The sequence below is a fragment of the Hermetia illucens genome, chromosome 1 (genome assembly GCF_905115235.1).
Source record: "Hermetia illucens chromosome 1, iHerIll2.2.curated.20191125, whole genome shotgun sequence".
NCBI classification, from domain to species: Eukaryota; Metazoa; Arthropoda; class Insecta; order Diptera; family Stratiomyidae; genus Hermetia; species Hermetia illucens.
Window position 1 is genome coordinate 96,130,209 of NC_051849.1, and position 24,788 is coordinate 96,154,996.

At 42.0% G+C, this 24,788-nt stretch overlaps 1 protein-coding gene across 4 annotated transcripts in view; it reads left to right on the top strand.

Annotated features, from left to right (window-relative positions):
• LOC119653453 (monocyte to macrophage differentiation factor 2) overlaps nt 1–24,788 on the top strand; it is a 46,580-nt gene that overhangs the window by 8,710 nt on the left and 13,082 nt on the right. Inside the window, exon 1 of one of the 4 annotated variants that reach the window (XM_038058074.1) lies at nt 23,726–23,771. The exons of the other annotated variants lie outside the window; for them this stretch is intronic. Within the exon in view, the coding sequence (XP_037914002.1) occupies nt 23,731–23,771 (41 nt within the window). The 5' untranslated portion in view covers nt 23,726–23,730. Of the gene's footprint in view, nt 1–23,725; nt 23,772–24,788 lie in introns of those variants that run through there. 4 annotated transcript variants of the gene reach the window in all.

The window sequence follows — 24,788 nt, forward strand, 5'->3', positions numbered from 1 at the left end:
CCGCCTAAGAATTTTCTGAGCGTGCAATCTGACAGTCGTAACTGCACCACAATACACAAGTGATCGTAGTTGCAGCAGAGACATATCAGCACACAGCCGAGGTGCCGTCTCATCATTGATTTCAGATAGAATTCTCGGAGTTGCTGGAGATTCATAGGGCTTGGGATTACCAGTTCTATGCAAAGGATCCATTTCCGAGAATTCTATACACGCTCTTTGGAATTCGTCTCGAACCTCAGCGGAGACCTCAGCTGGACGAGTACTGAAGCTGTTGCCTGCAGTGCGGCGTGGTGTTGTTGGTGACGCCGCCTCCCTGCCCCCATCGGCTTATTATTAATATTTCCTTCTAAATGCAGGATTTTACAATTATACAAATATGCATATAAAAATACATTCCAGTCCTTTTAAAAGACAATATCAAAATCCATTTTGTCATCAAGCCTCAACCCCACTGTATACCATCAAAATTGACCGGAGTTGGCTTTGAGAGCCGAGCTATCCCAAAAACCTAAAAACCCCTTCACATTCCCAACTCTGGCATACAAGTACGTGTGGATAGGAATCATTGGGACTTCAGCTTTCATGGGCGGTATTTCACGGTCCATTTCGCCATCTTTTTAAGCTTTTGGGATGATTCCGTGCTCTTAATTGACTCCGACTAACTCCGATGGTCTTTTTGATATTGTTCAATCCACTAAGTCATTACAGTTTCCTAGGATTTTAAACTCAGTACTATATAGATCTGTAGACACTGGAGGAGCTTCACAAAGTACCTTGGCAGGAAAAGATCTATGTGTATGTTCGGTAGCTCGCTCTATTCGTTTCATATAGGATAAATATACCTTCTACTAAGTTATCTATCACTATGGAAGAAAGTGTATTGAAGCCGGAACACGGAACGATTTGAATGTTTTTTCGTGATATGATTTAGGGAACTAATACAGTAGCTGAGAATGAGGTAATATTGCAAATAGCAAAGTGGTATTTATTGATATCAATGCATGACACAGAAACAAGAGGGAAATTGTTGAATGGACGTTGTCAATGGTCACGTCGTATACCCAATTCATCGTACTATATTACACATGACGACTGTATCTATGTATAGAATTGCGTCTTCAATGTTTTATGTGAATTCCGCTCACATTTCCTTATTACCTGCGATTTATGGAAACGAGGAGGCTATTTGCTTGGCCTTGAGAACTTGTGGAAAGGTCTGCGGCTTTCCAATAATGATATAGTAGGATGCGAGCACAGGACTAGGCCAAGCAAATCTTTTCTTCATTCAGGTGGATCCCTCTGCATAACAGAGACATCTTCTACACTCGGGGCAGAAACATGCTTTTTGATACTATCTTACGTTTCGAGGTTTTTTCATGCATTCACAGAATGTATGCCCAAACGAACACGTTTCTTCAAAGCTTTTTTATTAAAAAAATTCCACGGCTCAGGCCCACCCAGGCAGCTTTGCAAATAACTTTATTCACTCTTCTTACAACTCGGCCTGACTGAATACTTTAAGTACTGTAAAGTGTGTTACAAGGGAAAGGTAGCGTAACGTACATATGTCCTTGTTCCTTCTGGCGCTAACCAGATGGCTATTTTCAATTCCATGGTTAATTGGAAGTAGATGTCATTGACGGGGGAAAAGTGTATACTATGGAGATAGAATAGTAATAATGTGGGCAAAGCAATGAGAAGCATGTGCCATGGTAGAGTCATTAAAAATGACAAAGAAGTACAACTTAACGAATGCGGCCTTTGAAGGACTCTTCCTAGTATATAATGTCACAAAGTTTTAGCGTTTCTTTACAAACATTTGTTCAGAGAAGAATGATCAAAAGGTGTGTGGGAGGTGAGATAGTTAGGGAATATTTATGAAGATTTGTAAGTTATGGTTTGAGGATTGAATGTATATTTAGTAGCATCTTGCAAGTGGTTAATAGTTCTTGTGTCCATTTATGGTATGTTGCTCCCCAATGCAGTTTAAAGTTTATTTATGTTTTTCCCGAAAATAGTCTCATCTGATGGGTTATTATTATCAAAAGTTTCATTGGCACTGGAACTGAAAGAAAAAAAAAATTCTTTTCTTCTCAGCAAAGAAATATGGCGATAAGGGCCACGTTCCCATGTATTTCTTAGGAATACAGTCCACTGTCAAATTTCCGCTAAAATAATATTAATAAAATCAACGTTCGAAAATGTAACACTCGATAATTCGATAAATTGAAAAATATCAACATTGTTTTTAACTGCAATAATTGGCAGTGATATTGAATCGGGTATCGAACTACTTTTTTAAATTTGGCTGCCTTCTATTTCCAGAATCTCTAAGCTCTGAAAAGCGTATTTTCAGAAGCCAATCATGAACGGTTTTCGTTAGGCCGAAGGACCTAGATATGAGATCAGTTCCTATCCGAGGTGTTTGTAGGTTGTTAGCCCACAAATTCCCACCCTTTTTAGTCGCCTTTTACAATAAACGTAGAATAATTTGAGTACATCCTTAAACCACAACACACGAACCGATATGACAAACCACCGTAACATGCAGATACGGATGACTCCTCAATACTGAAGCTAAAATTTCTTTGAACGTTGGTGCACTCAAACGGAATAAAGCCTCCGGACTTGGTGACCTTCCTGCGAAACTTGCACTTGTAAATCCTGAGAATCTAAAGTTTTTCGCTGTGAATGAGAGAAAGGAATTCGAACGATTCAAAGAAAAGAGAGTGTTTGGAATGCTCTGCATAAAAGCAACAATTCAAAGAATCTAACAGCTATTGGCGCGGCAACATATAATGAGACATACTGTATAGATATAAAATCTCGGAGGAATTCGAAATAGGAGTCAGCCAACGTTACATTTTGTGCCTGAAATTTTTTCTCCAAAAATATCTATGGTATTGCATCGCAATCGGATCGGACGGAAATTTGACCGCTCTTCTGGATTGCTTTCTCTTCCATATTGGATCGGACGAGCCTTCTCAATAACCCGATTCACTGAGCCACAGTGTTGGCTCTTAGCTCTTCACTTCCTCAGATGTTCTCAGGTACTGTCACTTTCTCTGATTTAATTCGTTTGATTGATTCCTCGATTTCAATGGCACTGACAGGTAGAATTGCTCTTAATGTCGACGTGCTTTTCGAAGTGGAAAATGAAAATATACTTTCGTTAAAATCTATTCGAAATATTTCCGCCATCAGCCTCGCGGCTCGTGAATCGGTAAGCAAAGTGCTGTTCTTATCATTAAGGCAAGAGAAGTGTGTGATATCTTGTGTGCGTTGGTGTCTGCTTTTGACAAATCGAGAAAGGTATCTCTCGTAGTTTCTTTAAAAAAGAAAAACAATTAATTTTTTAAGGTTTTATGTCGAATGAGACCTTATTATTATAAAATATGTCTTTCTGACCACCTGTCACCCCCATTTTAATAGGAAAAGGCTAAATCTATTGTCACAGAATTGGGAAAGAATGTATGATCTGTGACTCTTACCATGCTTACCATGCAGCGCATGGCATGATATAACTTTCCGTTTTCAAAATATAGCCACGTAGAATATCGAACGATTCGATTAGTATTTTTTTAAAACTAACGCATCTTCTAATATCGGTTGCAAAATAAGGGCGTTACGATTTAAAATGTAGCCACCATAGTGTGTAGCAGAGATCCTTCAGAGATCAAAAAAACCAAAAATCACGATGATACATCTTTTGAAATTTAGGCCTTCAAATGCATCTCATTAATATCTCCCCTTACATAAAGTTGATAATTGAAATATTAATAATATTTTAGAAATGGGTCAGACGACTCCTTAAAGCGAGATATACAATTAGACGAGAAAAGAACTGATTTTTCAGATAATTTTTAGAATCTTATTAACCACTCTAATCGATCTCACCATGTTCTTAACGGTTTGGTGCTCCACTATTTAACTCCAAATTGCATCATAGGCAGTTCTTCCGCATCACAGCCCTGTCCTCAGTGAGTCATTGTTGGAGTACTCTTTAACAAAATCTTTCTTACCCGAAACGCCGAAGTTCTGGTTTCTAATTTGTTTTTAACTGGAAACCGGCATTTTATTGATTTCGAGAATACTTCAATTTACTTTGTGCCGAGGTTGTGGAGATTTTCAATGAATAGTGGTCTCTCAATTGAGCATTTTGATTGCGTGAATGGCATCTAATTACTTCCCTGTCGAGTGATTGTACATCATCGGCACAACTCTAAACTAACGAACCCCCACGTTCTTGGTCCAGACGAAGTTTTTTAATTTATAACCTCAGCAAATTCGAGGTACATGACAATGAACTCTTAGGTAAAACACTCTTTGTTCAGGTATTTAAACTTTTCCGCAGAACTTCCCCAGAGACATAGAGCTTGCTTGTTTGTGTCATCAATCAGAAAAGATAAAAAGATAAATAACATAGTACAACATTGATGGACCTTACCTCAGACTTATAAAATTCCTTTCGGCTTTACGCGACCCGCTTGCTAGAGAGCAGATATATTCTCCCCAGCAGTTAAGCATACCTTTTACAAAGGGTCTTCTTTTTCTTCAGCCTTTGGCGAGTGAATTCTCGTTAGTTCGAATTATGTGATTATACTATCGAAGATGCCTCTCTCGTAGTTTTTCCACGATCGGTGCAACCCCATATCGATCGCAAATATTCTCATTTGGGTTTTGATCAAAACGTGTCACGTCACTAGTTCAACGCAACATCTTCGTCTCCATTACCGCAAGACACCGTTCATTATCTTTTATAGTCGGCCAACACCCAGAACCATAAAGCGCGACAGGACGGACGACATTGCGGTAAATTTTAGACTTGCAATGTTCGGTGATACGTCGATCACAAAAGACACCAGTTGTGGAACGCCATTTCATCCAGGTTGCGTTAATGCATGAAGCAATTTCATAACGCAGTTCTCCATTGGCTGATAGCAAATTTAAATCGCTCAGTTCTGGACAGGTCGCTGCCACTGACAGTGATTGAATCTGTTTCATGGGGATCGGTCGTCAAAAATTCAGTTTTATTCAGATGCAATCTGAGACCATGTTGCATGAAGCGATCATTCCATTTTTGGACAAGTTGCTCGAGATCATTTCTGCTATTAGACGCCATCTGCATAAAGCAGTGTATAGCGCGACTTCAGTTGCGCTGACAGTGAAGCCCATAGTGTTTTACGTAGGCACCTGTCGTGAGACTTAATCCTACGGTCCTCTTCAGACACGGATGCTGAGACAAACAACAACGGTACCAGTCTATACCAAGTGTATGGCTTAGCATTCATACTGGTGATGCAAGAATTACCTAAATCTCTACCGAACTATGGAGTACGGCACCCGTGTTGATACGCAACACCACGTCGAGGCCCGAAGGACTCTTCTCGTTTAAGCACAACCACCATGAAACTCCCACTAGGGGGCCAACCGCAAATAACCGAGCTGTCCTCACATACAACGGGAGTTCACCCGAAGTATGTGAGTCCAGGGGCTTTCCCGGTTCCCATGGTACCAGTATACCCCTGGTAAGGTTTCGTGACCAATTTGCCACTTCAGATGAGTCCCCGTGCAGATTCGGGTCTGATCGCCCTGATTAAGTCTTTGGAGCGTTCGCCTACTGAATCACGGCCGGCAAACCAAAGTAATTACAGCGTCTCCCGGTGCCACCACTATGGAGGTTCTCCTCGACCACTTGGTTTTGGTTTGGCCGATAGGGTTGATTATGGAAATGGAGGATGCGCAAATTCTTAGTTGAAATCTGCTCGAAATATTCTCGCCATCTATCCGTCGCGGCTCGACGGTTGGTAAACAAAATACCATTCTTCTCATAAACGCAACAGGAGTCTTCGATATCCTATATGCGTTCGTTCGTTTTGGCAAGTCAATACAGATCTCTCTCGCCATCCCGAGTGTCTAGTTTATCGTAAAGATTTTTGTAATGGATCGCTCGAGTGACAGCGATCGCTTTCTTTGCTTCCCAGTTGGCATTCTTATAAATTTGCTATTGGCGAACGTTTTATGTCATTTCAACATCGTCATTCCAATGCCAAGTATTCTGGTTGATGGGCCGCTTACCTGGCTTGGTGACTCCGAGGGTTGCAGAGGCCATTTTATGGATCGTGTCTTCCATTTGGTTCCACGAACCTTCCACATTCGCAATGGTTGGTAATGGCATAAGTGAGATCATTTCTTCTTTCTTCTCACGTAATGCGCGGCGGTGCGTTCCTCCTTATCAGTGACATAAATCAACGACCAATGTTGAGGTGCGATGGTGTCATAGGGAACGGCTTTACAATCAGTCATTGTGGTCAAATATTGGCGTCGTAATGGTGAGCTTCACCCGTCGGTCATCAACTCGTTCGACTTCTTTAATGGCATCACGGAAAGTCTCTGAGTTGGCAATGCCAGCACCGTATTGAGTGTGTGGGCTTCTTTATCCATCTTTACCGCACTCGCGTTTTATGTCCCAGCTTTTGGCACCAGACCATCGGATTTCTTGCAGAGCGCAAATATCAATGCGCCTTTTCCGAAGGGCTTTTATGGGTTCCTCGATCTTTCCGGTTAGAGTGCCAACATTTAGCGTGCAGACCCGTATTTGTTTCATTCGTTTTGTTCGGACTTACTTATTTACCTGACACCGTCCATGCGTCAAGTACCCTTGCCAATTTCTCGACAGGACTGCCGCGCCGACTGAGGAGGACACCCTAGCATTTCTTCAAGGCTTGTTACTCGATCCGATCATGTTGTTTCTAATGACATTGGATGCATTTTCTGGTCGGCCTATCGCGAAACCTGCCACCAAGAGAGCAGATAGGATTTAGCATAGTGGGATAACTCCAACTATATTATATATCTCTTTCCTTGATCTCAGCGTTTTATTTTTGTTTTACTGACGATAGTACAAAGTATTATACGTTGCCTCAAACCCTTCTCCTTTACCTGGGTTTCGAACCAGCATATTATGTTAATAGCATGACGGAGTTCCTTTCACAAAGGGCATACGCAAAGTCAAAATCAATGTGCTTATCGTGAAAAGTATTGTGACTCTGTTTTTCATTCGCCGGTTCTTAACATTGAGAGCGTAACTCGGAAAGCCCAAGACATTAGGGAGGTATAATATTTTTGTATGTGGAAGGGGTTTTTGGCTACGAGTGTTCCCGAAATTTTTTTTATGTTGTATGGTGCCAATGAGATCTATGTTTGCTGAACTTGGTGTTTATCACTACTTGACCGCGAAAGCAACGGAACGCTGTCTCCAAAAAGGTATGATATCGCCTTCTCTGTAAAGACGGTTGTGTGTGTGAACTACAAGAGCTACTAATATATGCCTGAACATATATGAAAGACATAATTGGCTTGTTGTAGATGGAAGCCTGGAAACCTTGTCCTCTAAAAACGTGAGGGATAAATGTTCAACTTGCCAAAAAAGCGGAATATCTGCTGAAACAAACATTCAGGTCTTATATTAGGCACATTTTATTATTCCCTATTTAACTGCCCCTGACCACAGTAGATCTACTATAGGCAGTACCCACACTAAAATAGCCCGACTTATCTGTACCCATCAGAGACGCTAAACAAGGAAAAGGCATAATTTTCGTTAAATCGTATTGGTAAGAGAGTGAGCTTTTGCTATTCTGGTACTACTGCCGAACTCACCAATACATTGGCAAGTCCGGGCGGTATGTCAAACACAGCTGATCGGATTTTCGTTACATCTCGCTCATTCTCAAGGGTAAAACAATTTGAAATCGTGCGTACTCGCACTGATTTCCCCCCTTGAGGGGCAAGGGGGAGTGTGGTAGCTGTCTAGTATCTAACTGTGCCCCTGACCTACGAAGTCCGGAGGTTTTTGCATATCCATGAACGTCTCTACACAAACAGTGCGCAGATTCTTTGATGAAGAAAACCATTCCATGATATGTTCGTCTAAGGAGGGCGGGCAGTTGTTTATAAAATGTGGGACCGTTTCCTGCCTTTCTTCAAATTTATCGCATGTACATACGAGAACACCATCCCAATTTTTTTCTTGTGATTGTATAAGAAGCCGCAACCCACTAGAAGCCGTGTTAGAGTTTCTATGTCCCTTCTTTCAAAGGGCAAATGTCGCTCTAGAGGCTTCGGATTCTTTCAGAACCTTGAACTTCAGCCTTCAGGGGATGTCTAACGCCAAATTCTGGCTTTAGCGCCATCATTGCATAGATAGACCTTTGGCAAGCCAGTCTGTCAGTTTCCTCATTCCCAGCGATGATTAAGTGCCCTGGCACCCATATCAGGAATGTTTCATTCAGTCGATCAAGTTGGCCAGCAACTTGCGAACTATGCCCTGCAGTGGCATCTGCTCTCAGATCCATCATAGTCGATGCTACTGGCGTCATAAAACTTTTTACGAAGAAATGGAGGATCCCTGACTAATTCTACGAAGTAATGAAACATTTTGCTAGAAATCTACCACGAAGTTGCTGATGCTTTTATGATAGATCACGCTTATTGTATTACGCAGCCACATAAATATATAGTTAAAAAAGCCCACGGACCCTCTTCCCGCCCAACCGGACCGAGGGGCGACCAACCTAAGGATGGGCTGCATGCAACATCCAAAGGCCCGCATCACAGCGATGATGCGTTTTAACGCAAAGTGTGTGCGACCATGCGAAAATGTATTACTACATCCCGATTGTCGCAAACACTTCAGCCAATGACGCGGAGGTTCTACACTACAGAGACATGGATCTTATATCGAAGACAGTGCGGATCAAGACTGAAACCCATTAGGTCAGATTGTTATGGGACAGGACTCTTCGGACTATAGCACAGGTTGCAAGGATAACCGCTTTTTGCATTTCCATGTATAGTCCAGCCCTAAGATCGGGTGTTTTCAGCGCTTTATGTAAGTTCTGTGGGACTAATCCTGTCGCTGAAATTACTACTGGGACTACTTCGATCTTTTGTAGTCTCCAAGTCTGCTTCATATCGTCTGCCAAGGGGCCGTAGTTCCGGATTTTTTCGTGCTGTTTTTCAACAGTGTTCCGGTCCAACGGTACGGCTACATCGATTATAAAGCACGCTCGTTCTTCCTTCAGAAGCAGAACCAGATCGGGTCTGTTATGATTAACACTGTGGTCAGTGGCAATAGTGTGATCCCACAGTAGTTTGACTCGATCATTTTCCAAGATTCTCTGCGGAGTATACTTATAGTAAGGATGGTAGGTTGCCACTAAGTTATACTTCAACGCAAGGTTTTGATGGAGAATCTTGCAGACGGAGTTATGACGATTGGTGTACTCGGTACCGCTCAACATCCTGCACGCAGATGTTATGTGCTGGATGGTCTCCTCTTCACAGTTGCATAACCTACAACTGGAGTTGGTGATTGAGGAGTCGTGAAGAATGTACCGTTTATAATTTTTTGTTGGGAGCGAAGCATCCTGAATTGAAGTTAGGAATGCTTCGGTCTCATAGAAAAGTACACCATTAGTCAACCATTTGTTGGAGGCTTCGATGTCAATGCCTGACAACAACAAATTTTTTATATGACCTCCGTGAATGGGTTTCTCTTTTCACATGTCGATCTTCTGTTGGACTGAAGTTACATTCGACATGGGATCCCATTCTCTGCTTCTCAAGTTCAAAGGAGATAATTTATTATCTGCCATGACGGTAGCCTGATGTATTTGGCTAGAGGATTGTTTCACATAGAAAAACTCACGAAGAGAATGCACTTGATTGTAGTGCAACGTTTTTAAATCAAGCACCCCCCTTCCTCCCTGCTGACGTGGGATAGTGATCCTCAATTTTTCGGCAGCTCTATTGTGCATGTTGTTGTTTGCAAGAACTACCCTTACCCGTCTATTGACAGATTCTAAATCAGTATTACTCCACTGTATCACACCGAAAGTGTATAGAAGGACGGGAATGGCAAAGGTGTTGATTGCCATGATTTTATTTTTCCCGTACAGCTCAGTTTTAAGGACAAGATCCAGACGCCGTTCGAATTCCCCCAGCAGTTTAGATTTAATTATTGCCACAGCAGATGCTGTTGCCTGCAATATGCCGAGGTATTTGTAGACGTCGTCCGAATCCATACCCTCAATTCGGATGTTATTTTGGCTGTATCCTTCGTTGTCGGTGTGTTTCCCCGAACAATTGTTTTTATGCGACATTTTTCCAAACCTAACTGCATGCCGATATCCCTGCTGAACTGTATGGTGATGTCCAGCAAGGAGCGAATTTGGTTCTCGTCTTTGGCATACAATTTGATGTCGTCAACGTACATCAAATGGCTTAATGTACATTTCGACAATATGCCATGCTTGACTTGGAACCCGTATTTGCTTTCATGCAAAAGATGGAATAGCGGATTCAAAGCCAAACAAAACCACAGTGGGCTTAGAGAGTCGCCTTTGAAAATGCCACGCCTGATTGGTATCTCTCCTGACGTTTGCGAAGATACCGATAGCTTCGTGCTCCAATTCTTTATTACTGTTCTCAGTAGAAGAACGACATTCGGGTTGATTTTATACAAGCGTAACACTTGTAGTAACCACGAATGTGATATGGAGTCAAAGGCTGATTTATAATCGATGTAGGCTGTCGAGATGTTTCGCTTTTGGTGGACGGGCTGCTTTACAGCTACCGTATCGATTATAAGCTGTTCTTTGCAGCCTCGGGAGCCTTTTGCGCATCCTTTTTGCTCCTCAGCTATCAATTTATGAACATCAAGATGTTTTGAGATGTTCGCGCACAGACTGAAGTGAAGACCTTGTAGATGGTAGGAAGACAAGTAATTGGTCGACATTTTGAAGAGCAAGAGACACCCAATTCCTTGGGGATGAGGAAAGTTATCCCCTTGGTGAAAAATGGTGGAACTAAATCAGGATCGGCAATCATCTGATTAAATTGATTCGCCAATATCCTGTGAGTGCTCTTGAACCGCTTCAGCCAGAAGTTGTAAATCTTGTCAACTCCTGGCGCCTTCCAGTTACCTGCCTTGTCAAGGGCTGCTTCAACGTCGACTTCAGTTACGTTACGTTAGGCATGGTCATTTCGGGGAGGGCCTCGCATGAACGCATAAAGTGTGGGAGCCACGCTGCTTCTAAATTGCAACGGCTGGATTCGCCCCAAACACTTCTCCAGAAGTCTTCTGCCTGATCCAGATCGAGGTTACTTTCCCTATCTAAGCTGGTGAGACTTTTGTAGAATCCCCGTTGGTTCTGGAAGAACAAGGTGTTGTCTGTCCTTCGCTGAAAGCTTTTCTGATACCTACGGATGCGATTGGAGCATACCGCAAGTTTCTGCTTCAGCACCTCGAGGATTTCTTCGATTGGCATATCATTGGACAGATGGTAGTTTCCAATGATGTTCGCAACGCATCTGTGCACTCTTGGTGATGGATTTCCAAGGAGTGCTTGCGTGACACGACCAATCTCCTTTCTCAACTTTTCGACTCTTTTGTTGAGTCGAAACACCCAGAACGGTAAAGTCCTTCTGCGCATACCTCTGTTATTCGCTCTAATATGTTGGTTATGGAGACGAATAACCGTGGCAGCTGCAACGTAGATCAGGCTGTGAACCTCTGTAGCAGTAATCTCGCTAGCCAAACGGCCAGCCAAAATTCTGTCAACGGCAGCAATGATGTTAGTAGTTGCCGAAGTAAACTTCAGTTTTGGGATCTTTGGCCTAGCGTCTGGGAGAATCTCAGCATACTCTGTGAATGCGACCTGGAATGCGGTCAAAGCCTCATTATAAATTGGATCGACATCTCCAGTTATTAAGCTTCTCCTGACTACTGGATTCATGGAGTGCCTTACAGGTGGAGTATTTCTGTTACTCCTTTGACTAGTCCGGTAATTTGATGACTCCAGCCTGAGCTCAAGTGAAACCTCTTGGAAGATTTGTTGCCTAGTTGGTAAGGCAACTCGGTTGCTATTCACCATCACCCGGTACTGGTTGACGACGTTCTGTTCCGGAACATGACTTAGCTCCGGAAATCGGGTTATGAACGCGTCATGTAGTCGATGTCTGTACCCTGATGGATTCCGTTCCAAATCCGTGACACGGTAATAGGCGCGGACGATAAATTCGTTGAGTTGGTTCGTCCAAACCATACGACGCCTAGGTCTCCCGCCCGCATATATATATACAGTATGCAAAATTCGTATTCGTACACCCTATATTTTGCGGGTTTTTGGGTTATTTCTGAGAAATGATAGAAAATTCGTTCAATCTTATATAACAATTTTTTACATAAATATGTATGTAGTTGTTATAGAACATTAATCTTAAATTTTATTTACATCCGTTTGTTCAAGAGAACAATTTCCAAATTCAATCGAAGCAAAATTCGTATTCGTACACCCCGACTAGCGGCTTGAACTCAATCCCTGTACGATATTAATCATTTTGCACTGTAAAATTCTAACGGTAAATTCTTGAAAAAGTGTGGTTGACAGTTCGAGCTAAAGTGTTTTGGGAATTACAAATAAAGAGTTAATTCTTTAACAAATTTTCCAAATGAGTCGAAAAGGTAGTGATTTTCGAACAGTGATCGTAAGATAGTGATACAGCTATACAAGGATGGTAAATCCTTGAGACAAATTGCAAAAATTATGCATAGGAGTCACTCGACAATTCAATCTGTAGTAAGATTTACAATTCGTCTGGTAGAATCGAGAAGAAAAAAGAAATGGAAACAGATTAATTTTGTCAAGGAGACACCAATCTTTTGTTCGGCGTGTTGTTCGAGAGGATAACACGATAAGTGCAGTGAAATTAGCAGGACTTTTGCAAAACCAGTTCCAAATTCGGTATACAGAGCCGGACTCCCGCTTCTAAGCCAATTTTCAATAATGTCAATAGAAGAAAACGGTTAAACTTTGCAAAAAGATATCTAAACAAGGATTTTCGTTATTGGAAACGAGTAATTTTTTCAGACGAGTGCAAAATTAATCTAAAGTTGTCGGACGGACGGGTTCGTATATGGCGAGAAAAAAATACGAGGCTATATCCAAAAAACATGCTTCCTACATTTAAGCATGGAGGTGGTTCGTTGATGATTTGGGGATGTTTTGCAGCTTCTGGTGTTGGAAACTTGCATTTTATTGATGGAATAATGAACGCGAAGCAATATGTGCAAATTCTTAAAACTAATTTACATCAGAGTGCACAAAATTTAGGAATTCGTAGGAAGTATATATTTCAACAGGACAATGATCCGAAGCATACGGCACTTCACACGCGGCTTTGGCTACTCTACAATTGTCGAAAGTGTTTAAACACGCCTCCACAGAGTCCTGACGTTAACCCAATAGAAAATTTATGGTCTATTTTCAAGAAGAATCTAAAAAATTACAGTATTAGGAATAAAGAAGACCTGAAAACTGCCTTGCAGACCGAATGGCAAAATATTTCACCGAACTTAACCCAAAAATTAGTTCAATCAATGCCAAATAGGCTTAGAGCAATAATAAAACAAAATGGATTTCCCACGAAGTACTAAAACTATATTTCTAGCACATTTTTTGATGTCTGTAGGTGTACGAATACGAATTTTGTTTTGAGTTTTATATGAATTACCGTTTTTATTATTAAGTTTAAAATATATTTTATACTTGTTATTATGTACATGAATTAACCTCTTCATTTGCTATAATAATATACAATTTATTTATCTCTTAATGTTATATTTGACTTAAAAATAACAAATAATAGGTAAAAAAATGGGTGTACGAATACGAATTTTGCATACTGTATATATATATATATGCGTCGTCATGGGTGTCTGTGTTCGTCTTGTGTTCACCTCGCTGCTGTGAGCTTATCACTTGCACGACGTTAAGTTCGATGATAGTGAAACCGAAGCACAATCTGACACACTAAAAAATTTGATTGCATCGCAAACAATCACGCAACAACCCAAATTTTTCGGGAATTTTCAATGAAAATTTCATCTTATTGATTTCAGGCCACTGGGTTAGTTCTTAGATCTCCACCTACTTTTCTGAAACGATGCTACTCAAGCTTAGTCTTTTAACTGTTTATGTGTCTTTCTTGTACAGTTTTTCTACTAGTAAAAGATGATCATTCTGACAACATAAACAGAGCGCAAAGTAACTATGAAGAAATTAAAAAGCGAAATATGTAAGTGCAAAGAGCATCTCAAAAAGATTCAAAACTAATAAAATTTAGTACGAAGAATTAAGAACGTTTGCCTAATATTTTTTCTAAATTTGCCGAGTTAGAAGCTCACAAACAATCAATTGGAATATAGATGCTTCAATTACTGATCAGAATTGCGTGCAGCTGTTGGCACGCAACCATGGAGACAATGCTTCACACGAACATCACCAAATTGATTTTAAAAGATCAGCATACAATATGTGTGTGTATATGCTGAGAAAGATACTAACACGAAGATTCGGAAAATTAATATCTGTAATGTAGAAAGCAAAGTACATCTTAGAAGATTATGTTTAAGATAGTATCTAATTTATATTGCTGCTATGAATCTACTTCTACTGGTATTTATTCGAACAATATGTGTGTAGGTAATATTACGAAGATGACTTCCATTGTATTTTTCCCACTGGAAATTGTAAAGAATGAAGAATAGTTCTTTCAAGCTAGCAAGAAAATAAGATTTCAAGAACTAACGTACAGGTCGTTAAAGCATCTACGCAATATAGTTATAGGAAAATTTAAATTTATGGAATAATCTGAGCTCTACAAACGGCACCTTTAATATGTATGCATACAAATATGACTGCGATAAGTTCACTGTAAATAAATGGGTTATAAAGTTTAATACTGACTACGAAAGAAACGCTTATCAAATTCTTATGAGTTGAATTTAAGTAGGGTACGGGTGCATCCGGGCAGCGATAGTTGTAGCGCGATAGGTTTCTTTTTAAAGAAAAGGAACCTAGTGAATGTAAACTTTACAGATCTACTCTCTACATCAGAACTGAATACAATGATTGAAGGTTAATGAGAGAGAACTGAAAATAAAAGTATAGACATAACTCTAAAGCCTACGAGTCGTAAACTGGCAGGGCAGTGCTTCAGGTGCAGGAGGTTTTGTGAATTTTTTTGTAACAATATTTAGTTTTTCGATAATTCCTTTCATTTATATTTTGCTCGCTATGGTTGGGTCTTTTTTTTTGTTTTGCTTGAAAAACATATTTATTTGAAATATAACATGAATTAATATAAAGTGCGTTTCATAATTATAACCTCACTATAAAATTAATCATTTTATAATGAAACTTACATGATACTCCAAAAGTGGATAATACTACTGCATTCAAAAAACGGCTTGCTAACAAGAAAAGTTGATAATTTTAACCAAATGTGTCCTAAACAAAATAGAATCAAGTCGAGAACCTGCTTCAGACTTTATTTTTTATGTAAGAGCATTTGGCTACATGATGGTTGTACTTATATATAACTCGTGAATACATTGAACATACCCCATTTTCCATTAGATATGGTGCTGACATTTTATCTCATGAGGAGTAGCAATTTGACACGAAAGGGACAACTTTAACCTGTTATAACTTTGTTAATAGTAGTAGAATTTGCGGCAAACTTTCCAGTGTGATGCTAGAATTTTTTGAAATCGTTTGAATTTTCATAAACTGGCGTCAATTTGAAGTAAGAATTTTCTTCTTTTTACGAATAAAATGGTATAAAATCGATCGTAAAATTATTAAACTTTAGTTTAGAAAATGCTACTATAAAGCTACAGCTCAAATTTGAATTTGATTGATTGAAAATTGGTGGTTCGTGGGCTAAAATTTTAAGGAAATTCATATTCTACCTCTAATCTACGATGCCTGTACATACTGGGCTATACGCGTGGCGACGACCGAGCTCTTCATTTGACGAGGCACGGACCGCTGTTGACAAAGGCTTGGAGCTTCTGAGTAACAGTGGAGCTCACTTTCCATGTGCTATTTCCAGTTGGTGCCCCCGTCCGCAGAAAACACGCTTACTAGATATACGAATTGATCCACGTCTTCGATGCTCTGCTCATTAATGTAAATAGGGAGACTGGGATGACCTCCAATCAGACTGAGGATCTTAGCTTTGTTGGTGCTTATCTTCAATCCGACTCTACTTGCCTCTCTTTCCAAATCCAGAGCCATTCGGACAGCCCGATGAGAAAGAAAACGGATGTCATCAGCGTAGCCGAGGTGTTTGAGGAAAGACTTCATAGTCCATTGAATTGCTCCACGTCCTGCGAACAAGCCAGCATCCAGAACGTCATCGATAATAAGAAGAAATAATATCGTAGGCAGGATATTACTTCGGTGCAGCACGTGACATTTTGTGTCATCATAGGTCGCTCTAATAATGGCTATTAGTTTCTTCGAAATGCTCCTCCTGCATAGAGCACTCCTATCGAAAGCTTTCTCTAAATCGGCGAAGAACACGTGCGGCGAAGATCTAAACTCCGTGCATTATTCCAAAATGAGCCGAAGAGTGTTGTTGTGATTAATGCAGAAAGATTCCAAGCGGAAACCAGCCTGCTCTCTGTCGATTATTTTAACCATTATCTTTGCAAGGGCAGAGAGCACGCAGATACCCCTCCAATCACATTCAACGGGTGTCCTCCTTTGAAATCTTAACGCCCTTCCACTCTCTGGGAAAGGTCGCGGATTCCCAAGATTTCCATACGAATGGAGGAAGTAGATCTGCAAGTGCAGCTATAAATAACTCCGTTTGAGTGCATTGATAGCCGAAATGTGATGGAAGGTGAAGTGTTCTTGCCACTATTTCACCTGCTCATCATCGTGGATAAGAAGTCGATCGTTAACGTCCTTCAGAGGACTATCGAAAGGTTTCCGACCACATGCAAGCCCTTTCGTAATGTGGTATACGCTTCTAGCATTATCCGACATCTTCCGCTTATCTCACAAGTGCAATAGAAAATTCTCTCTTGTCACGCCGTATACTACGCTAAATTTTTCCGGATTTCGTTCAGCATCGGAGTTCGAGCACGTCAAGCTCGCCATCGAGTACCCAAGAAAAAAATAGCTCACTGTCAAGCGACAGTTGGACCATACAATTTTGAATTTTCGAAGTCGCAGTTCCCCAACCATGCAAGCAGTAGCGGACGCAGCATGCAAACGAACATAAGCTAACATCAGAAGATGATCCCTTTCGAGGCTGATGTCAGCGCTTCTCTTGTTATACACATCCGGAAGACAACTCCTAAATCGGCTCTTGATCGCAAAATGGTCCATCTGATTGCTCATACAAAGTCGGCCATTTGAAATTCAGTTGACCTTATGGCAGGCTCTGCGCTCGAACAATGTGCTACCAATGGATGAGGCGGTGGAAATTGCAGAAATTCACAAACCTTCCACTATTGTTGTTACGTTCGCCAAAACCGTGCGTCCCCATCACGTATCCAAGCAAGATGTTGTCAAAGCCCACCTTAGCATTTAGATCATTCATCACGATCACAATGTCACCTTTATGAAGCCGCCCCTAAACTGCTTGTAAATGCTCGTAAAAAGCATCCACGACATCCACTAGTCTCTTTTGGTGGTAGCATTGTACGATTTTGATGACAGAAACCGGCTCCTAGGTCAAGAGAGCGCACCTTGCAGTAACCGTCAGAAGCAACCTGACACCTTCCAGAGTATAAAAGCACATTGCCGCAAGATGCCAAGAATGTCCAGCTTCTCTCGTTGGAATCCCCACTCAAATTAGAGAAAGCGAGCATTCTGAGAACGAAGAGGGAAATCTGCTTTCCGACACAATGGGCATATTGGAGCGATGGATTGAGTATTTTGATGAACTTCTCAAGAAAGGAAACATCGACGAGTTGGAGATCCCGCCAACTGAAGACGAAGTATAGAAAAAACAGTTCTTGCAATTCATCCGCTTAAAAATCATAAGTCCCCAGGAGCCGCTGGAATTACAGCCGAATCGAGGCGACAACCACACAAAGCGGTTCATCAACTTATGCTGATTGGCAATTATCTGTCCCATACATAAAAAGAAGGATATCAAACTGTGCAGCAATTATAGAAATATCACGTTGCTGAGTACCGTCTTTAAGATATCCTCGGCTATCTTGCTAGATTGGATAGCCACATACGCTCAGAACATCATTGGCTCATATCAAGGAGGCTTCACTGCAGGCAAATCAGCAGCAGATCATAGGGTCAAAGCTCGTACTATACAACATAATGATCTTGCCATGTATTCCTCGAAGGCTTGGATTCCTAACAAAAAAATTACGAACTCTTGCACGCATTCGAGAGAAGAATCCTCCTACCATGACCTTCAGGTTGTGAATAAAATACGGCTGAATAGGTTACGGTGGGCGAGTCACTTAATGAGATGGTGCGATGGCGTATGCCAGGATGCCAAACAGCTTTTTGGGAACTGAATTGGTGGACCTCGGCGCAAAACCGGGATATCTGGAGTTGCTTATTAAATAGTGTTTCTAGGAAAATAAACATGTACTTTCAAAATCATTCGCTTGCCCGAAAGGTCATAGTATTGAAAACACCTTAGATGCGCCAACATTTTGGCTGCCATTCTAAACTAGAGTCTTGCAAGTTGACTTTTGAAAAATGGCCCTCGTTGGTCCTCGATCAACGCAATCTGAGGAGCAGATCATTGCAATAAAATGTCTTCATATATGTATATTATATATTTCCAAATGACAGGTCAAAGCAATGCAGGAGATGCGGAGTGGAAATGCCATATCAGCAAGGACTGCGGAGCTGATCCAAATTGTCTACTGTGCAAAGGAAAGGAGGGTGTGGACCATTGGCACATTGCGGGCAGCAGCAGGTGCCCGGAATACAGGAGAGCCCTTAGCACGAATCGCAGATGAGGTTGATACAAATCAACCTCAACCACTGCGAGGCGGCGCAGGATCTACTCGCGCAAACCATCCGCGAGAAAAACATCGATGTGGCCATACTAAGTGAACCATATCGAAATCGCGGTGGTAGCGTTTGGGTCAAAGACCAAACGGGCCAAGCAGCGCTGTGGACTTGTGGAGAACAAGTCTTCCAGGAAATAATGGAGCACTCGGAGGAGGGCTTCATCAGAGCGAAGGTGAAGGGCATCCACATCTACAGCTGCTATGCTCCACCCAGCGCTACACTCGTCGAGTATGAGCGGATGCTTGCTGCTCTTGTTTTGGATGCAAGAGGACGTTAGCCGATCATAATAGGATGATTTCAATGCGTGGGCTCTTGAATGGGGCAGCCGGATAACTAATGTCAGGGGACGTGTTCTCCTCGAAGCATTCGCGGAGCTGGACATGGTACTGGCGAATGTTAGGTCTTCGCACACTTTCCGGGGAAGGGGCCTGGGGTCTATAGTGGACCTGACATACGTGAATGCCACTTTAGCCAGTAGAATCGCTTGGCATGTCAGTGACGACTATACTCACAGCGACCACCAGGCAATCTGCATAGAGATCAAGGGCGGATCGAGCTCGAAAAAGAGTTTTCGCAGATGGCCGGGTGGTATGCTTGGCTGGACAGTGAAAGCTTTCGAGGGGGACACGTTTTCCGCGGTGCTCAAATCCGACATATCCCTGAATGGTACGGCTGGAGAGAAAGCCACCCAGATCACTCGATGGGTGACGGAAGCATGCAATGCTACTATGCCCAGAAGGCGATTGCTCCCCAGTAGGTAACCCAACTACTGGTGGAACAACGAAATCGCCAGTTTGCGAGCCGCATGTTTTCGGGCAAGGAGGCTTTGCCAGAGGCTCAGGGGAAAACCCGGTGGCGACGGTCGAGAGGAGGCACACAAGCAATTGCGTGGCCGCCTAAAGGAAGCCATTCGAAGGAGCAAAAAGAACTGCTTCAAACAGCTGTGCGACCATGCTGACATAAACCCTTGGGGCGAGGCTTACAGAGTGGTGATGAAAAGGCTGCGGAAATCACCCCAGGTGACCTGTCCGCGCCTCCTGAAACAGATTGTTACCACTCTGTTCCCTCACCACGAAAATAGGGGAAGGCAAATTTTTGTCCAGCTAAATGACGGCATAATACCGCCTGTAACTGTGGAGGAGCTGCGGGAAATATGTGGTAGGTTCGGTGACCCCAGGTTTGGATGGCATCCCCAACCGAGCTTTGAAACTGGCAGTGAAGACTAGGCCCGAACTTTTCGCCAACACCTTCGAGGCGTGCCTAGAAGAAGGAATATTCCCTGCCCAGTGGAAAAAGCAAAAGTTGGTGTTGCTTCCGAAGCCTGGCAAGCCACCTGGAAACCCATCGTCTTATCGTCCTATCTGCCTGTTGGATACAATGGGGAAGATGATGGAGAGAGTCATCTACAACAGACTCCTGCCCATCGTCGAAGCCAGCAATGGTTTGTCGGAACGCCAGTTTAGTTTCCGACGCGCCCGCTCTACAATGGATGCAATTAACATGGTGGAAACCTGGCAAAAGGTGTACTGATTTCTGGCGGCTGCTGTGCCGTGGTGGCGTTGGATGTCAAAAGCGCATTCAACTCGGCCAACTGGAATAGAATTAAACGGGCGTTGGCTGACATAGGTGTCCCCGGATACTTAGCGAATTTGGTGGAAAACTACCTCTCAGAGAGGACTCTCTGGTACGGGACGGATGAGGGCCCCAAAGAGTACATTGTCACAGCCGGGGTACCACAGGGATCGGTACTTGGTCCCCTGTTGTGGAATATCATGTATAATGGGGTGCTTGCTCTTCCCGTCCCAGAGGGGACTACGATTGTCGGCTTTGCTGATGACCTAGCTGTGGTTGTTGCAGCAAAACACCCAGAAGATGTGGAGGTTTACGCAACAGAAACAGTGAGAGCGGTAAAGTCCTGGCTAGAAAAGGCCGGGCTGACCTTGGCGACGCGAAAACGGAAGCAGTCTTAATAACGAAATGCAGGAAAAATAACACTGTAAAAGTGGAGGTCGGTGGACATACGGTCGTATCAAAGCCGGCTATCAAATACCTGAGGGTAATAATTGACACCAAATTGAGTTTTAGGGAACACCTAGAGTATGCATGCCAAAAGGCAGCCAGTGCCACCACGGCACTTGCAAAAATGTTGTCAAATATTGGTGGGCCGAAACATTGCCGGAGTGGTGCGCTCCATCCTGCTCTACTCGTCGCCTGTGTGGGCAGAGGCGCTTGCCAACTCTTAGAGAGGGAAGCAGGTGAACTCGGTTTACCGGCGAATGGCTTTGAGGGTTTGCAGTGCTTTTAGAACCACATCAGAGTAGGCAGTATTGGTGGTGGCAGGCATGATCCCGGTTGACATTCTGAACAAAGAAATGGGTGTCCTGTACAGTGCAAGACATATGGAGGGGCATGCACAGCGTAGAAATGCGGCAAGGTCAGAGTCGCTTGATCTCTGGCAACGCAGATGGGACGAGTCTGCGAAAGGTCGGTGTATGCACAGGCTCATTCCCAGCATTAGGGTGTGGCTTGAGCGAAAACATGGGGAGACCAACTACCACATTACCCAGTTCCTCACGGGGCACGGTGGTTGCTACAGGCAGTATCTGCACCGCTTTGGGTTGGATGATTCTCCGAACTGTCCCAGATGCGATGGCATACCGGAGGATTCAGAGCATGTGATGTTTCACTGCTCACGATTTGCGATGGAGAGAAGGAGCTTAAACCAGGTGCTGGGCAGGAGCGGGACCCCGGAGAGCTTGGTTACTGAGATGCTGGAGTCCGAGGAGAAGTGGCTTGCGGTTGGCTCCGCAATCATACAAATGCAGGAGGAGTTGCTGAAGGAATAAAGAAGGAGGAAAGCTGCAAATAGGAGAAGGATGAGTGCCTAAGAGCAAACCTACCCCGCGAAATAATACCTCAATGGTGGTCCCGCGGGGCTGGGGCTGGAGAGACCGGGGGTGGTTTTTAGTGGGTGTGAATCCCACACGTGCCCGCTGTAGTTCCGCCGTTCAGGCGGCGCAGCTGCGGCGGACGTGTCTTTCTAAAATTTTCCACCTCCGTGTACGCACAAAAAAAAAAAAAAAAATATGTATATATTTCCAAGCACAATAAATGATAATATTTAAATACATCCCGTCTAGGATATCAATCACGGTATCCTAATTATGTTATTAAGTCCAATATTGATTAAAATTAAGACTTCCCAGTTTATGGCTACATACACAAGGGTGTTTTGATATTAATTTAATTGTTTAACAAAAGCTTCACTTATCTACCTACTACTACTCTACTTTAAATAAATCCATCATGACAAGGAAATCCATTTTTTCAAGGCCAGTGCGATAGCTTTGTGTAATGAATTTAATCGACGTTCTATAGACGATAAGTGAACATGAATTATTTATCATAATTATTGCTGACAGTTATTACTGTTTAAGCACTTGCACTCGTAATTCATAATATATAGTTTCGTAACAATTACCATTGTGGCGTTGTTTATTTAGTTAAATGAGTTTGGTTACTGTAGGTGAAAGTGACATTAAAAAGAGTTGGTTTTGCTCGATTTGATTGATCTTTAGATAATTATCTTAAGCAAAAGTTCCTTTATTAAATTAATCTAAATTTTTTTTATATTCGTTCATGTGCATGTTAAGATAAAATCCTTGAAAACCAAAACAAAATTCATTCATTCTATATAATTTTTATGAAATTAAAGTTCAAAAAATGAGAAAAACTGATCTCAAATGGAAATGTAAACAGTTGGCAATGTCGTTATTGTTTTATCAGAAAAAGGAGGGAGTCCGTAAAATTAGCAGTCTATTTGCCGGTCCTAGATGAACTGACTAGGAGAAGCTCCCACTGGCTTCTTGGATGGGTGGAACCCACTCACACTGCCTAACAGATGGTAACTTCAAATGGCAAATGGTCTGTTGCAACAATTCTGATTATATTATATTATTGCACATGAAATGGCCGATTTGGTACTAAAATTTGAAACGACTGTAAAGCTTACAAAATTTTTTTTAATTAATCAAAATAGGTGCCAGGCGATTCAAAACACTTCTCCCAGCGGGATTCAAGAGATAGATCATAGAATTGAAGTAATAAAAACTTGTTGTTTCTTTTTCGTTGGTGTGGGTATTTATTGTTTTGTTTGCGCTGATGAATTGAACAAGTGGTTCCCGAAATATCGGTATTTGCAAGAATGTTGTTTGCACTGATGAAGGGAACAAGTGGTTCCCGAAATATCGGTATTTGCAAGAATAAATACCCACACCAACGAAAAAGAAACAACAAGTTTTTATTACTTCAATTAATTAATCGTTGGAAACACCGCATAATTTCACTCAGATCATAGAAGTCCAACTGTCGGGTGTTGATAAATTCGTTCCAAAATTGTTTTTCCGCCAAAAAATGATCCAAACGCTTAAAAAAGTGGTAGTCGATTGGCGAAAGGTCCGATGAATATGGTGGATGCGGGAGAGTCTGATACTGCAATTCGTTCAACTTTTGAACCGTTGTTCTGGATACATGAGGTCGTGAAGGAGTATCACACCATCTCTTTTGACCAATCTTGGCCGTTGAATACTCAATTTTTGGTGCATTTCCTCGAGTTTGGCACAGTATTTATGTGCATTTATCATTTCTTCAGGTGCCAAAAAAGAAAAGTGGATATCTCCAGCTGTAGACCACCAAATAGTCACCATTATCTTCTTCGGATGGAGGCTCGGTTTTGGCATATGCTTCATTGGCTCATCAGCATCTAGCCATTGTGCTGATCGGCGACGATTGTCGTATAATATCCAATTTGCATCACATGTCACTATTCTGTGCGAAAAGGGATCGCTTCTGTTGCGGGTGAGTAAAGATCTGCTAATTTCCATTCGAAGCGCCATGTTTTGCTCCGAAACCCATTTGTCGAGCTTTTTCACCTTTCCAAGTTGTTGCAAGTGCCGGGAAATTGTCGAATAGTGTACGCCCAGTTTGTCTGCAATGCTTCCACAGAGTTACGTGTGTCGGATTTGATTAGCAAACGCAGCTCGTCGTTGTCAATCACTCACTTTGAAGGTTTACGTCGCCTGACCGGCAGGCGGCAAACGACAGAAGACAGGCGGAAGGCAGCAGCCGACAGGCGGTAGGCGGCAGACGACGTTTACCGTATCAACTCCAAATGCGCTGTTAATGTTCCTGGTCGCCTCCGCTGGTTTATGACCGAGTTTGAACTCATACAGAACAGGTATACGTTGCTCTTTTCCATCCTTTTTTCCTTTTTATTCACTGTTATCACAACGATGGTCAAAACTGAAATAACTCCTTGATTAAATGTAGTATTTATACTTCATTTTCAGTAAAAACCCTTTTTTCACTATGCTTCTACCACTCAAAGTTTTCATTTTTTTTTCTTAGATCATGGAAACAACTGAAATCGTGGCGCCTGTTGAGATTGAATTTCTTTTCGTACATAAAAATTGCATAACGATTTTTTCTTTCAACGCAACCAGCTTCCAGCAAAGATTATTCTATCATTTTGTAATAAGTGGTCCTCTTTGCAAATTATGGCGTTTGTGATGCTTTGCTCGTACGACGGTGTTTCGAATATTTCTAATTTAAGTATCAACACGCGCCTAGTCGCGACATGTTGCGCTATTAGTGTACATTTAGATATTAGCGTAATAATGATCCGTTCGGACCGAGGACTTCGATATTTTAAGCGTTCTAAAAAAAAAGTTCAGGCTGCAGATCTGCTTTCCCCCACAATCCGAACGATTTTCATCGTGAACTTTTTTTCGTCACGCAATTGTTATATAACGTTCAATTGCTCAGAAGTCAACACAAAATTAGTTAAAAATTACTTCCTAAAAAATTGTATAAATA